The sequence below is a fragment of the Acanthochromis polyacanthus genome, chromosome 18 (assembly GCF_021347895.1).
Source record: "Acanthochromis polyacanthus isolate Apoly-LR-REF ecotype Palm Island chromosome 18, KAUST_Apoly_ChrSc, whole genome shotgun sequence".
In the NCBI taxonomy this organism is placed as follows: domain Eukaryota; kingdom Metazoa; phylum Chordata; class Actinopteri; family Pomacentridae; genus Acanthochromis; species Acanthochromis polyacanthus.
In genome coordinates, this window is record NC_067130.1 from 35,663,643 (window position 1) to 35,678,337 (window position 14,695).

At 42.5% G+C, this 14,695-nt stretch overlaps 1 protein-coding gene and 2 long non-coding RNA genes across 5 annotated transcripts in view; all 3 read left to right on the top strand.

The window, feature by feature from the left end:
* LOC110961021 (neuropeptide Y receptor type 1-like) overlaps positions 1-5,558 on the top strand; it is a 51,514-nt gene extending 45,956 nt beyond the window's left edge. The window contains 1 exon segment of the mRNA XM_051938710.1: positions 495-5,558. Within this exon segment, the coding sequence (XP_051794670.1) occupies positions 495-945 (451 nt within the window). The 3' untranslated portion in view covers positions 946-5,558.
* A 153-nt stretch (positions 5,559-5,711) lies between these two features.
* LOC127530887 (uncharacterized) lies at positions 5,712-10,302 on the top strand. The gene is made up of 2 exons (XR_007937634.1): positions 5,712-7,204; positions 7,874-10,302. It is a non-coding gene; the product is annotated as an uncharacterized LOC127530887 (long non-coding RNA).
* Positions 10,303-13,856: 3,554 nt separating this feature from the next.
* Positions 13,857-14,595, top strand: LOC127530888 (uncharacterized). 3 transcript variants are annotated; one of them, XR_007937635.1, is made up of 4 exons: positions 13,857-13,947; positions 13,981-14,244; positions 14,278-14,409; positions 14,509-14,595. It is a non-coding gene; the product is annotated as an uncharacterized LOC127530888 (long non-coding RNA). The 3 variants fall into 3 exon arrangements; XR_007937637.1 differs by having other exon boundaries at positions 14,311-14,409; XR_007937636.1 differs by having other exon boundaries at positions 14,014-14,244.
* Positions 14,596-14,695: the final 100 nt, after the last annotated feature.

A 14,695-nucleotide genomic window follows, 5' to 3' on the forward strand; every position in this document is an offset into this window, starting at 1 on the left:
AGGTCTTGAGGACGTCCTGCTACTCAGATTTATTCATGTTCCATCTTCCTTCCGTTTCTTAACGATGGATTTAACTGGACTCCAGGAGATCTTCAGGAACTTGGAAATGTTCTTGTATCGTCCTGACTGATGCTTTTCAACAACCTTTTCTTGGAGTGTTCTTCAGTCTTCATGTTGTAGTTCTATCCAGGAGTTCTGATCCACCAGTTTTTCTGCTACAATCACTTTTGAACGTTTTATGTTTTTAATTAACTGGCATTACTTTGTAGATATGTTCTCGTGTTGACATCAAAGAGCTTTTGATGTCAAATTTTTTTTGTAAATTCTTGTCAAAAATGATAAATGAAATTGACCACGATTCAACGCTGAAAAGCAAAACAAGAGGAGAACTTTTTACAGGCTTTGCATTTGATGCTGTTTGATAATTGTGCCTGGGGCGTGCTGAGATATTTGACAGTGATTTTCTGACGGTTGGCTTCATGCTGTGCCTGCAGGGACATGCTGGAGCGCAGTAGGAGGACTCGGGGAGCCCAGAGGATTAACGCCATGCTGCTGGCCATCGTGGTCGCCTTCGCTCTGTGCTGGCTGCCGCTCAATGTCTTCAACACTCTGTTCGACTGGCACCACCAGGCGCTGCCCGACTGCCAGCACGACACCGTCTTCTCCGCCTGCCATCTGACGGCGATGGCATCCACCTGCATCAACCCCGTCGTCTATGGCTTCCTCAACAGCAACTTCCAGAGGGAGCTGAAGTCGACGTTGCAGCGCTGCCAGTGTGGAAACCGGCCGACGGAGAGCTACGAGAGCTTCCCTCTGTCCACGGTGGGCAGCGAGGGCATGACCAAAGCCACGTCCATCAACAGGATGGGGTCGGTGTGTGTCCCGTCGCCCAGACCGGAGATCGGCTCGGCAATACCTGCCAAAACACTACCGATTAACACCTAATGAAGAGCACCACCGAACTCTCTTCTGGCGGGAGGCTGGAAGGTAAAAGACAGCAGGAAGCAGCGATCAGAGACGGCTGTCTGGACCTCTGGGTGAGTCCAGAAATGTCCGGCTCATTGTTCGGGGTCAGGAGAGGCCGAATGGTGGAGCTCCAAGTCCAGAACATGAGAAGCAAAACTCTGGAAATGGACTCAAACAAGAAAGGAAGAAAAATAACCGACTCCCTTTAGTTACTGTCACCAATCCTCTTGTTAAGACCTTCTGATGATGCTGTTTCCAGGTCCAACCTTCTACTGCATTGGTTCATCTTTTTAACATGCTGCATTGATGGTTTTCAATAGATATGAGTCCTTGAGCGCCCCTGAAGTTCAAATGGTTGAGCTGGTGGCCCATAAACAGGGACTAGAGGTTATTTGTGTCTGATCTATGACCATTTACTGCAGGTCTTTCCTCCACTCTTCCACCCACATTTCCTGTCTCTCTCCACTGCACACTATAATGCAGGCAAAAAGACAAAAAAGTATTAAATTATAAAAGATATGAGTCCAGAAGTGACATTCAGTTGTTATTCTACCGCAGTTTATCCTTTCATTTGCCCCACTAATTTATGACATAAATTTCTGAATAATTTATGAGTTTTGACGATAGCACAACTTTAAGGTTTAAAGACTCTTCTCAGTTTAACTCTACAGCCTCCAATCATCAATGTTTTAAGACTCCCCAAACTATGAGTTACTTATGAACTAAGTTTTGAGTTTGAAGATTAAGCTTAGATGTAGGGACGTCAAAAACCAGAATCAGGGTCAATGAAGGCACTTTTTATCAGGTGTATATTGACATTAAGACCAAACCTTGTTTATAATCTTAAAGGTGTCACAAATGGAGAACACAATGAACAGTTTTTTGAATCACTAATCAGCTGCTTTATCAGTCATTAACAGATTAATCAAATTGAATGCCATGTAACAGACACATGAGATTGTCTGTAACTCCGTCCAGGTCAATCCTAGTTTGTCATAAACACGAGCTCTGGTTGGAGGTCATTAACCTCCACATTAGTCTTTGTCATGGCGCCTGTTCCTGCTAAACTCCCACAGTGCTCGCTGCTTTAACATGAACTGTAGTCTGAGTGACGCCTCCTCTGGTCTCTGCAGGATTAAACGGGAAGAGGTTCCACCTGGTGGAACAACCAGGAACTACAGCTGATCTGACGGAGCGTTTGGACCTGGAAACAGCTGCTACATCAGACGTAACAAGCAGATTGGTTCAGAAACTATTGTTTTAAACATTGGGTTTGGGGTTTGTCCGTCACCATCTCAGTCTTTGGAAACTGGACGTCATGAATGATCGGTGGATCTGACTGAGAACTCGAGGACACTCTGATTTGATCACGATGTAGCCCCAACCTAAAGCGCTTTATCGTTTGTTTTCCCAACAGTTTCAGACATCAACATCTCATTAAATCTCTGTTATCACTGGATCTCATTCCCATACATATGGACCAGTAGGGACCTCCACCTTTTAGTGGACTGAGTTATCGCCTCATTTAATTAATATCTGTAATCACTTCATTTAATGGTGATCAAGCTGTGGTTTAGTATTAAGAAGATTAAAAGTCCACATTTGGAGTCAGGTCTCAGGTCATAGTTTTGGTTTTACTTTTTCATTTTAAGTGCTTCGTTTTCACTCGCTGTTGAATTGCGTTTTCAGTCAGTGTTGGTTAAGTTTCTGTACTAAAATGACTGAGATTAAGATTCAGCACCATAGTGACTTGGAAAGGTTGAGACAAAATAACACTTTGTAAATCTTTTGCACCGAAACAACTTAGTTTAATTTAACCAACAAACACAAAAACTACTTGGTTCAGTTTAGACACCAAAACTATTTGGTTGAACTTAACCACCAAGCACCAAAACTGCTTGAGAAAATATAGGCACCAAAACTACTTGGTTAGGTTTTGACGTTTTGACACCACAACTTTTGGTTAAGTTCAGACAACAAAACTACTTGGTTAAGTTTCAACACCAAATCTTCTCGGTTAGGTTTTGACATGAAAACTACTTGGTGAAGTTTAGACACCAAAAGAACCTGGTGAATATTCAGCACCAAGTCGTCTCAGTTAAGTTTGGGTACAACAGCTTGGCTAAGTTAAACTACCTCAATTAATTTATTAAGTTTTGACACATGTCTCAAAGCATCTTGAGACAATTTTAACTGTAATTGGTGCTCTATAAATAAAATTGAATTGAATTGGCACCAAGGGCTGCACAGTGGGCTAGTGGTTAGCACTTTCTCCTTGCAGCAAGACGATCCCTGGTTCAAATCCCGGCCTGGGCCTGGGATCTTTCTGCATGGAGTTTGCATGTTCTCCCTGTACATGCGTGGGTTTTCTCCGGGTACTCCGGCTTCCTCCCACAGTCCAAAAACATGCTGAGGTTAATTGGTTACTCTAAATTGTGTGAATGTGAGTGTGATTGTGTGTCTGTATATGTAGCCCTGTGACAGACTGGTGACCTGTCCAGGGTGTCCCCTGCCTTCACCAGAGTCAGCTGGGATAGGCTCCAGCACCCCCCATGACCCTAGTGAGGATAATATATATGAATGAATATATTTTATTTAAGTGTCATGCACCCATATAAGTGCCCAGCCCGTATGTGCTTATATGACCCTGGTCATCAAACAGAGAAGATGGCATACAGTTAAATGAATCACTATAAACATCAGGTTGTATACATGGTTTTCAGTCTCAAAGTCCATGCCTTCTCTTTATAGCTTGCAACGGAAAATATTTTGTTTTCAAATAACCATTTTAACATTTCTCCCTCGGACATCCAAAACAGATCAGGATTAACATTCTGGATTTTTGCAAATAAAACAGTTCTCAAATTCATATACAAAGGACAGTAAAACATAAAATGAAATTCATCTTCAACTAAAGACATATCACACCCAATACATAGTCTTTTATCCTCAGGAATCCCTTTATAACGACCAGTCTCAATCTGTAGAGGCAGCACTCCAGCTCTGAGCTGAGCACACAGAGACCTCTGTCCTCTTTTTAAATAACAATTTACATAAGGCTCTACAGAAAAACAGTCCTTCAACTGAATGTACGTTCGTAATTTTGGTTTACGAAACAAATCAAAGTGCCACTTTTCTTTATAGATCTCAAACAATATCTTTCTCTGGTCTCGTAATTTACACTGCAAATTATTTTGAAACAAGGACTGCAAATTCATAGTTACAAAAATTTCAAGGACACCCTTAGTCCAGGGATATTTATGAATTCTATCCCAAATGAATACCCTCTTGGTGAGCCTGTCCTCAGGGAAGCATGCAAGGCGGTTCCAGAGTCTTAAGACTTCAATCCTCTGCTTCACAACACAAGGATAAAGCGGTGTATAGAGGATGGATGGACTGACACCAAAACTTCTTAATTAAGTTCAGACAACCAAACAACTTTGTGAAGTTTAAACACCATAACTAACTTGTTAAGTTTTGACACCAAAACTTCTTGATTAAGTTTAGACAGGAGAACTACCTGGAACAAACTCATGGTTTGGATAAAGCTTCATTTTATGTTTCATGTAGCTCTAATCTGCACAACTACAAAACATCGCTGCTGTTATTGGGGTTATTTTCTGTTTAACAGATACTGGAATTGCTGATAAAACCCTGTGAAGCTACTAGAAGATGGAGGAGGACTCTGCTGGACCAAATATATGGGAATAATCCGTGATGATGATGATGGTCTTTTGATGGATGATTATCCTCTAAATAGAACCATAATTTACTAAAAGAACTCCTTACTTTGTTAAAGGAGACTTCAAACCACAAACCAGGACCATAAACTAATGAGATAAGCGATTACTGAGGTAACAGATGAAGTGAGAAGTAGGATCAGTTTCTCATCAGTAGAGTTAGACCTCATTTTGCCATCAGTCGCCCCATGCTGGCGGCTAGACAGACGGCAGGTTTGATGTGTTTTATGTGTAAAATGTAAATGATATGTTTATGATAACGAAGCCTGATGATGATGATGAGCATGAATTACTGCAGTTTAAAGGTGTGGTGGAGATACAGTGGAAGAAAACCAACTATTAAACTAGTCTGTGTGGAAGATGTTTCCTTCTATTTTCAGTGAGTTTAAATAACCGATAGACATAGTGGATGCCACGCAGCCTTACTCTCTCCTGAATGAGGTGAAACTCTGCAGGAATGTTTTAAACTCTCAGCTGAGTTTGTAGCAGCGTCAGACCGTCAGCAGGCTGTTAACGGTCATTTCAACCTGTTGTTTGTGCTGTACGTGAACAGAGTAATGTCACACAGGATCTTCAAACCATTTAAAAGCACCAAACTCTTTTTTAATATCTAGCTGTGCCTGATTATTCTCGTGGTGGAACAGATGAATTCTGATTTGGGTTTCTAATGATCGTCTATTCTATCTGGAACCATCAGTTAAAGTGTCTCTTTGACCATTCGTTTTCACCTTCGCCGACTTCTCTGTTCAGTCTGCTGTCATAAAAGTGTGATAAATGTGGTTTGTGTGTCGTTTGGTTTGATAATGTGGTGCACAAAGTCTGGAATAAAGAACAAAAGAACTTTAGAAGATGCTTGAAACTGTGGAATTGTGTCTCTGTCCGGAAAACGGAGAAGACGACGTCAACTTTCAGAAGTGCAGTAAAAATTAAACTGTGTTGCAGTGCTTCACATCATGATGCTGCCGCCACCGTGCCTCAGAGAATGGGGGGGGGGGGCACAGGAGGATACAACAGATATTTGGGGGGGGGCTCCGAAAAGTTGTAAGAAAAAATGAAAGCTGCTACCGACCTCTTGCTTTTCCAAAGTATTTTCATGTGTTTTTGTCTCTTTAACCCAATAGGAAAGCTGTATATGACCTTTTCATTTTGGACGGTTAGCATTCAAATTCTGATAGACTCGTTTCCTTGTTTATGTGAATTACAGCATCATCAGCTGCAGCATCTGCCTGTTATGTAAAACTGTTAGCTCAACGACAGAATCCTATTAAGTGACATATATTGTACAAGAACAGCTCTATATACAACCCTGTTAATTTCCACTTCTTAGAATGTTTACTGACAATTATCAGACCTAAAATAACATGTTCTCAGAAAAAGGGTCAGAAACGTCAACAAAAACTGGGTGGGGAGTGATTGGACGTGGATGAAAGCTGAAAAAGAGAAGGTTACAGCAGGAATGCCAACTACTGGAGTCCTCCATGGACCTTGAGTTTAGTGAGTAAGGTCAGAGCAGAACGGGAGCTGCTACTCAGACGCCGTTCTTCCACCCAGAGAGGACCTCTTTCTGCTGTCACTGCTACACAGACTGCCCTAGTGGAGGTTTGAGGTGGAATATTCCTTTAAACCAACCTAAATTTCATGTTTTGATCATTATCAAGTGAGAAACCTCAATCCAGACTCCTCATAATGATGTTTGACATTTATGCTGCTGTTATTTGTTTAGTCCAGACTAAATGACAGAAATCCACAACTGTAATTTTATTTCAGGACTCTGTTATTAAATGTCAAAACAATCCATGTGACTCTAAAAACTGAACAGCTTTACAAACTCTAAGATTAAACTCTCCACAAGGATCCAAAAGAAGTTGGACTTCTACATGAGAGCTTTAGTTATTCTTCATCTACTTTCTGAACAGTTTGGTCAATAAAAAAGACAAAAACTCATATTTTCAGCTGAACTAAAGACAGACTTTGTGATTTTTCTGCTCACATGTGTTGTTGTAAACTTACTCTTTCAACCCCCTGAAACCAGTGTTTGTCCTGTTTTTATGTCGCTCCTCCTAGACAGCCAGTTGTAATGTTTTTTGAACAACACACCATACTATGACGTTTTACAGTGAAGGTTCTACTATGGAACCAGTTTGACATGTTCAGGTGTTCTTTGTGTGAAAACTCAGAGATTTCAGGGATCAGAAGGTGGTTTTCAACTTTCTTTGTTAACTTTCTGTTTCAACTTTAAACTAAATGTCCTTCACTAAGCCAGCCCTCTGGACTTCCAGTAAGCTGTGTTCCTATTGGCTGTCCAGGTGGCTGCTTGGTGTCATCAGGAACACCTGAGCAGCTCAGTGTCTTCCTGCTTTATGTCTGCAGTCAAACATTTCCTCTGCTTCTCTTCACTGAACCGGGTTTGGCTCCGTTGCTTTAGTTTGTTCTTTAGGCGTTGGCTTGCAGCTTCCAGCAGTAAAATCCTCTTTAATGTGTTTCTTGGTGTGTTTTAGGTAGTGATGGTGAGATGAAGCTTCATGAAGCAATGAACCACTTCGACACATCAGCTTCAAGAATGACACATTGCTTCGAAGCATTTGACACAACCAGAAGAGTGACATCTGCTGGTCGTGTGTCAGAACTGCATCTAAGTGGAAAAAGATGAAAAAGCCTCAGGACTGCTTGTCTCACACTACTTTGTACTTGCAATAAATGTTTTAAAACGTTATATATGTATGTTTGTGTGCATATATGTGTAGTGTGTTTCTATGAATGCATGTGTGTTGTGTATGAGTGAATCTGTGCATATGTATTTGTGTGTTATTTAATGTATTTAATGCAACTAGATATATCTAAACTAAATTCTCACTAAATGTATACTCTCCTTAACTTCTCTGAGATGACAAATGCGCTAGCGTAATCTCCTCTCAAAAACCCACAATTTGAGTGAATCAGACCCCTTTGCCTTTTAAGACCTGGACAGATTGAAATGTCCAACCCCTTCAAAGTTCGTGCGAAGCGACGTGACAAGCGATGTGACGTAACGAGGCCTCCCTCTCGATAGTCACGTGATTGTGGGCGTGCTGAAGCAGGGATCGAAATACCGTCTCGGAACACTTCCGCTTCAAAAGCTCGGCACTGTGTCGAGCAAACTGGCTCGAGCGTAACATCACTAGTTTTAGGGCTTTGTACTGGATAGTTGTCTTGGTAAATGTGGTTCTTTAGCCACAGTTAGCACATGGTGCTCATGTGTGCAGTGATTAGTGGATTTGGTGCAGCTGAGTTGTGTCTTTATCTTGGCTGTAGTGAGTCTTTAGAGGTACAGTACCTGTGGAGTGGCAGACCGGGGCGGCTGTCCCTATTTTTCAAAAGGGGGACCGGAGAGTGTGTGACAACTACCGTGGTATCACACTTCTCAGCCTCCCCGGGAAAGTTTACTCAAGGGTGCTGGAAGGGAGGATCCGACCAATAGTGGAACCTGCGGATTCTGTCCCGGTCATGGAACAGCAGACCAGCTCTTTACCTTTGCGGAGACCTGCCAGTCTACATGTGTTTTGTGGATCTGGAGAAGGCCTATGACCGTGTCCCCCGAGGGGCTTTGTGTAGGTCACTGCGGGAGTATGGGGTTCTGGGCTCGTTGCTACGAGCCGTTCAGTCCCTGTAGAACCAAAATGAGAGCAGTGTCCTCATACTCAGCACTAAGTCAGACACGTTTCTGGTGGGTGTTGGACTCCGCCAGGGCTACCCCTTGTCTCCAATCCTGTTTGTGGTTTTCATGGACAGGGTTTCAAGGCGCAGTCATGGTGGGGAGGGTTTTCGGTTTGGGAGCCTCAGGATCGCATCTCTGCTTTTTGCGGATGATGTGGTTTTGTTGGCGTCCTCAGACCGTGACCTTCAGCACGCACTGGAGCGGTTTGCAGCCGAGTGTGGAGCGGCGGGGATGCGGATCAGCACCTCCAAGTCTGAGGCCATGGTTCTCTGCCGGAAACCGGTGGAGTGCTTCCTCCGGGTTGGCGGGGAGTTGCTTCCCCAAGCGAAGGAGTTTAAGTATCTTGGGATCTTGTTCACGAGTGATGGGAAAATGGAGCAAGAGATGGACAGGCGGATTGGTGAGGCATCAGCAGTAATGCGGGCGTTGTACCGAACCGTCGTGGGGAAGAGGGAGCTGAGCCGTAAAGTGAAGCTCTCGATTTACCATCCATCTACGTTCCAACCCTCACCTATGGTCATGAGCTTTGGGTAGTGACCAAAAGAACAAGATTGCGGATACAAGCGGCCCAAATGAGCTTCCTCCGTAGGGTGTCTGGGCTCAGCCTTAGAGATAGGGTGAGGAGCTCAGACATCCAGAGGGTACTCGCAGTAGAGCCGCCGCTCCTTCGCATCGAAAGGAGCCAGTTGAGGTGGTTTGGCCATCTGACTCAGATGCCTCCAGGGAGACTTCCTTTGGAGGTTTTCCAAGCACGTCCGTCTGGGAGGAGACCCTGGGGTAGACCCAGAACTCGCTGGAGGGATTATATATCTCGTCTGGCATGGGAACACCTCGGGATCCCCCAGGAAGAGCTGGAAAGCGTTACTGGGGGCAAGGACGTCTGGAACGACCTGCTTCACCTGCTGCCTCCGCGACCCGACCAACATATAAAAAATATATATAGCTGTAAAGTAAAGGTTTCACACTAAAGATGAATGACTGATGAACATTTAATGGTTTTAACTCAATTATTATGAGGAAACAGAAATCCATTTATAATATTTCTCTCAAATATGTTTATGTCTATAAATATACTGGACATCAATAAAAATGTCTGCATAGTGAAATCTATGAAGTCCATCTGCATTTATGCATCATATTAATGTTTAAATAACTGCTGCCCACGTTCAGTCAAGTTTGAGGAATTACGGATAAACAACGTTTCCAGGGTTCTCTGACAAAATAAAAGCCGTGATTTGTTTTACGGAAAAATTACTTGACTTCAAAAATGTGACTTTGAAAATGTAAACAAACTGTAATAAGTGTTAGCTAGCTGCTCCACTTGCTCTTGTTGTGTCAAATAAAGCATAAAACCTTCAGGTATAAGGACGGAAGTGTCAAAGGCCGCACACACATGAGAAGAGCAGTATGTGTGTGCAGAGCAGAATGCTGACTGCATTGTGTGTGTATGAACAGGCAGTCTGGGCACACGGCCAACAGCTGAGGCTGCCACAGGGAAGCCGAAGTCAGATCGTCCCGGGGCATCTCATCGGTGTTTGGACCGTGTGCACATGGAATAAACACTTTTTATTTTTGAATCTGAAGAATGCTCCAAGACTCTTCTGTTTTTTATTCGTGAGACTGCTGCAACTATTATTTTTAACGGTGTATATTTTTCACTGATTGGAACCTAAAACTGAGACAGAAGACTTAATCTGAGAAGAAAATGTATTTACGACACTCTGAATATTTTTGTTCTCGTCTTTGTCAAGCCCCAAAGAAAAACTAATCCATATTCTGGTTATTTATGAACCAACAACAGCATCCATGGAGGGACCGGATTATTACTGTCACACATGTAGCTTTTAAAATAAATCCTGTCCAAGACACAGAGCTGTAGCTCTGTTTCAGTGTGAGCTCTAATGTTTCTCTGTGTGACTGTGTCTGACTTCCTCTAATAAAATCCTCTGTTTACTGGGAGCTGCAGCCACAGATATAAATCTATCTACTGATTCATATCTACTGATTCCACTATCTACTGATTCATATCTATGCACACTAGTCTGGTCCGATGCATTCTCCATGATGATGTTTCACGAGTACATGAGAACCAGGTACGGACAGTTACGTACTGAGAAACAGTCATAGTCTTCTTACCGCAAAGGTACAAAGCTGCTTGTCTTCTCCTCCATCAGGAAACGTCTTCAAAGCTTCTTCAAATAAGGCGTGAACTAACCGTGACATCACCCGTTGGTTTCAACGCCAAGAAAATGAAGCCCAGATTTTGCTACTTCCTGGTTGCTGTTTTGGATTTTTTGGAGCCAGTGACATAAAAAGCGTCATCAAACAGGCTGGACCAGAGAGCAACTAGGGGCAGGGCCAGTCTATGGGCGGGCCAGACTGAGAGCTGAAGACTGCTGAAAGCCTCGCCCTAAAGGATCTGTCAATCATTCCAGACAAGACTGTCCATCAAGTATAGCCACGCCCCCTGGCTCTGCCAACTTTAACGATTTATTTAAAATTCAGTATTGATTTATTTTAAGATCGGCCACCTGATCTCTCATTTTGACCATGAAAACTAACGGGAAAAAATCCTGAGCCGTAGAAAATCAGTCTATCAAATTTGATATTTTCCAAAAATGAATTGGGGTCTATGGAGCAAAAGCTTTTTGGAGCCAACCCTAGCGGACGGCGTGATATTGCAAGTTTTTGACACTTCCGGGTGGGCTTCATTTTTGGAGGCAGATGCTACGTCCATCTTTATATACAGTCTATGCTTCAAATTCGTCATAGGTGCATTCAGGTGCAGTTGGACAACAAAGTTGCGTTCAGGAGTGTCAGAAATCAGAGTATCAATAATGTAAATTTCCAATGAAAATTTTGGAGGGTATACGGGGTGGCCAATCAGATAATGGGGGACCACTGCCCCCTCATGCCCTCACGGAAGATCCACCACTGATGCTGCCACCACCGTACTTCATCATGATGCTGCCACCACCATGCTTCATCATGATGCTGCCACCACCATGCTTCATCATGATGCTGCCTCCACCGTGCTTCATCATGATGCTGCCACCACCATGCTTCATCATGATGCTGCCACCACCATGCTTCATCATGATGCTGCCTCCACCGTGCTTCACATCATGATGCTGCCACCACCATGCTTCACATCATGATGCTGCCTCCACCATGCTTCACGATGACAATAGTCTGTTTGTTAATATTAGGTTTTTGATGAGGATAATCTTCTTCTTCTACAGTTTTGGCCTATTTCTTTTTAATTGTTAATATGACAAAAATATTCATTTTCTGTGATTTTCATAGATATTATTTGTATTTTATCAAAACACACACAGAAAACTGGTGAAAACATTTTTTACAGTGTAGACTAATTTGGCTTCTTATTTTTAATCACTTAAAGACTCACAAATGCAAGAGCAAGAGTCTTTATATTAAACATTTTATTATATTTATTTCACAAAGTTTATACAGGATTTGGTGCTCAGTATTGGTCAATATCTAGATTTTGCATCTTTAAAGAGTAATGTTATGATTTTGGTGTCACTTCATGTCTCTGTGTCGACATTTTATGTCTCCTGGATGCTATTTTGTGTCATTTTGTCACATTTTACTGTAATTTTGTGTTTTATAGTGTAATTATGTATTTTTGGTGTCATTTTATATGTTTTCTGTCATTTTTTTTGTCATTTTGTGTCTGTTTGGTGTCATTTTAGTGTAATTTTGTGTCTTTCTGGTGTAGTTTTGTGTCTCTTTGTCATTATTTCCTGTTGATCTAAACCCATAAATTCTTTATATTGCAGTCTTATATTTAATTAAATGGTGGAATTACGTCCCTTGAAATGTATTTAGGGAGTGTGTTGTTTCTTTCGGAGCCCGTTCTGTGTCTCTTCTTGGTAATTTTCGGTTGAACTAAATCAGTAAATGAGATTTAAAGCTCCCCCTGTTCAGGTTCAGAGCGTGAATCTTGCAGATGCTATGATATTTGCTGCTCCTGGAGTTGTCAGTTTGCAGTTTTTCTCCTCAGTAGCTGAGATTCTGCCTCCTGTCAGCAGCTCGGGGAGAACCCGAGGAGCTGAGGACGGGAATCGGTCGGCCTCCCGCTGAGATCTGCTGCAGGGACGTGACCAGAAGCAGAAGAGTTTCCAGGAGGCTCGGTGAGAAGCTCCTGCTGCTGAGGGACTCGGTCGTGGAGCCTCAGGAGACACTTTGTTGTCGCCTTTTTCATTTCAGACTCAAGGCATCAGTCTCAGTGAATCCATTAATAATTTATGGGATCAACTCTGCAGCTCTGAGCAGCTTTTTATCATCCTTCTGCTCAGTGTTTCAGTTTGAAAAGCCAAAAATGTCCTGAAACTGCACCGAGGTTTTAAAAAAACAACACAATCTACACCCTAAAATAGCCAAAGCTGTTTAAATCAATCCACTGGACTTTAAGAAAGTTCCTTGAAGATGTTTCACCTCTCATCCAAGAGGCTTCTTCAGTTCTGGTGGGGGTTGGTGTTGCCTCAGCTTATAACCTCTGTGAGGTGTGCTCAGTCCTATCATTCCAACCACCATGGCCAAGACCTGTCTGACTCCTCAGCGAGGGTCGTTGGAGCCAAGGAGTGCAATGGGGGTCGTTGAAATGCAAATTTCACAGAATTTACTAAACCCTTCTGTGAAATTTGCATTTCAACGACTCCCATTGACACTCCCTGGCTCCCATAGTGTAATGAAGTATGTTAACTTATATTTCTCACAAATTCTGAATATTTTTTGAATATTTTTAAAATTGTGTTTCGTAATAAAATCTGACTGATAAACATTGTTGTATTTTTATATTAATTTGCTGATTTATCAGATGCATTACTGATATAGTTCTGGTTTAATATCAGTATTTTCTGATACTTCTGGTGATATTTTCCTAATAATTTTCCTACAGTTGTGTTGTTGATGTATGTAAATCTACTGGCGCTAAGCTCTGATGTAAACGGAGGATTAAAGCTTCTTCTTCCTGGATTACTTCTGTAGAACATCAAAAAAATCCGCTTATTCTGGTTTATTGTTCCAGACTTTTATTGTGAAATCCTGAAGTCGCTTTTATGTCAAACTGAGCTGCAAAGAAAATAAAGAAATAAAAAAAGAGGCAGCTTTCGACACATTTAGGAGGTTGAAAGATGAATATTAATAACAGAGAAATCATTTATGGATAAATCTGATGGTGTCACACTGACACCTGCTGGAGAACAGAGAACTGCACTTTTAGTTATGGAACTAATAAAATCTAATAAATCTGATTAAAAATCCAAGCAAACCTCCTCAGAACATCTGGTTCTTTATCTCCAGTAACTTTATCAATGATCAGAGTTCTACCTTCATACTGGGAATATTTCCAGAGTTCCAGGTCCTTGAAGTCCATAGAAGAGAACGTCCTCTGGAGAAAGTTCTGGAGCAGACCGTCGGTAGGTCTACTCTAGAACTTTCTCCAGTTGTCGGTGGGTCTGCTCTAGAACTTTCTCCAGTTGTCGGTAGGTCTGCTCTAGAACTTTCTCCAGTTGTCGGTAGGTCTGCTCGAGAACTTTCTCAAGCTGTCGGTAGGTCTGCTCTAGAACTTTCTCCAGCTGTCGGTAGGTCTGCTCTAGAACTTTCACCAGCTGTCGGTAGGTCTGCTCTAGAACTTTCTCCAGTTGTCGGTAGGTCTACTCTAGAACTTTCTCCAGTTGTCGGTGGGTCTGCTCTAGAACTTTCTCCAGTTGTCGGTAGGTCTGCTCTAGAACTTTCTCCAGTTGTCGGTGGGTCTGCTCTAGAACTTTCTCCAGTTGTCGGTAGGTCTGCTCTAGAACTTTCTCCAGTTGTCGGTAGGTCTGCTCGAGAACTTTCTCAAGCTGTCGGTAGGTCTGCTCTAGAACTTTCTCCAGCTGTCGGTAGGTCTGCTCTAGAACTTTCACCAGCTGTCGGTAGGTCTGCTCTAGAACTTTCTCCAGTTGTCGGTAGGTCTACTCTAGAACTTTCTCCAGTTGTCGGTAGGTCTGCTCGAGAACTTTCTCAAGCTGTCGGTAGGTCTGCTCTAGAACTTTCTCCAGTTGTCGGTAGGTCTGCTCTAGAACTTTCACCAGCTGTCGGTAGGTCTGCTCTAGAACTTTCTCCAGTTGTCGGTAGGTCTACTCTAGAACTTTCTCCAGTTGTCGGTAGGTCTGCTCTAGAACTTTCTCCAGGTGTTGGTAGGTCTGCTCTAGAACTTTCTCCAAGAGACGTTCTCCTCTCTGGACTTCAAGGACCTGGAACTCTGGAAATATTGTCAGTATGAGTCAGA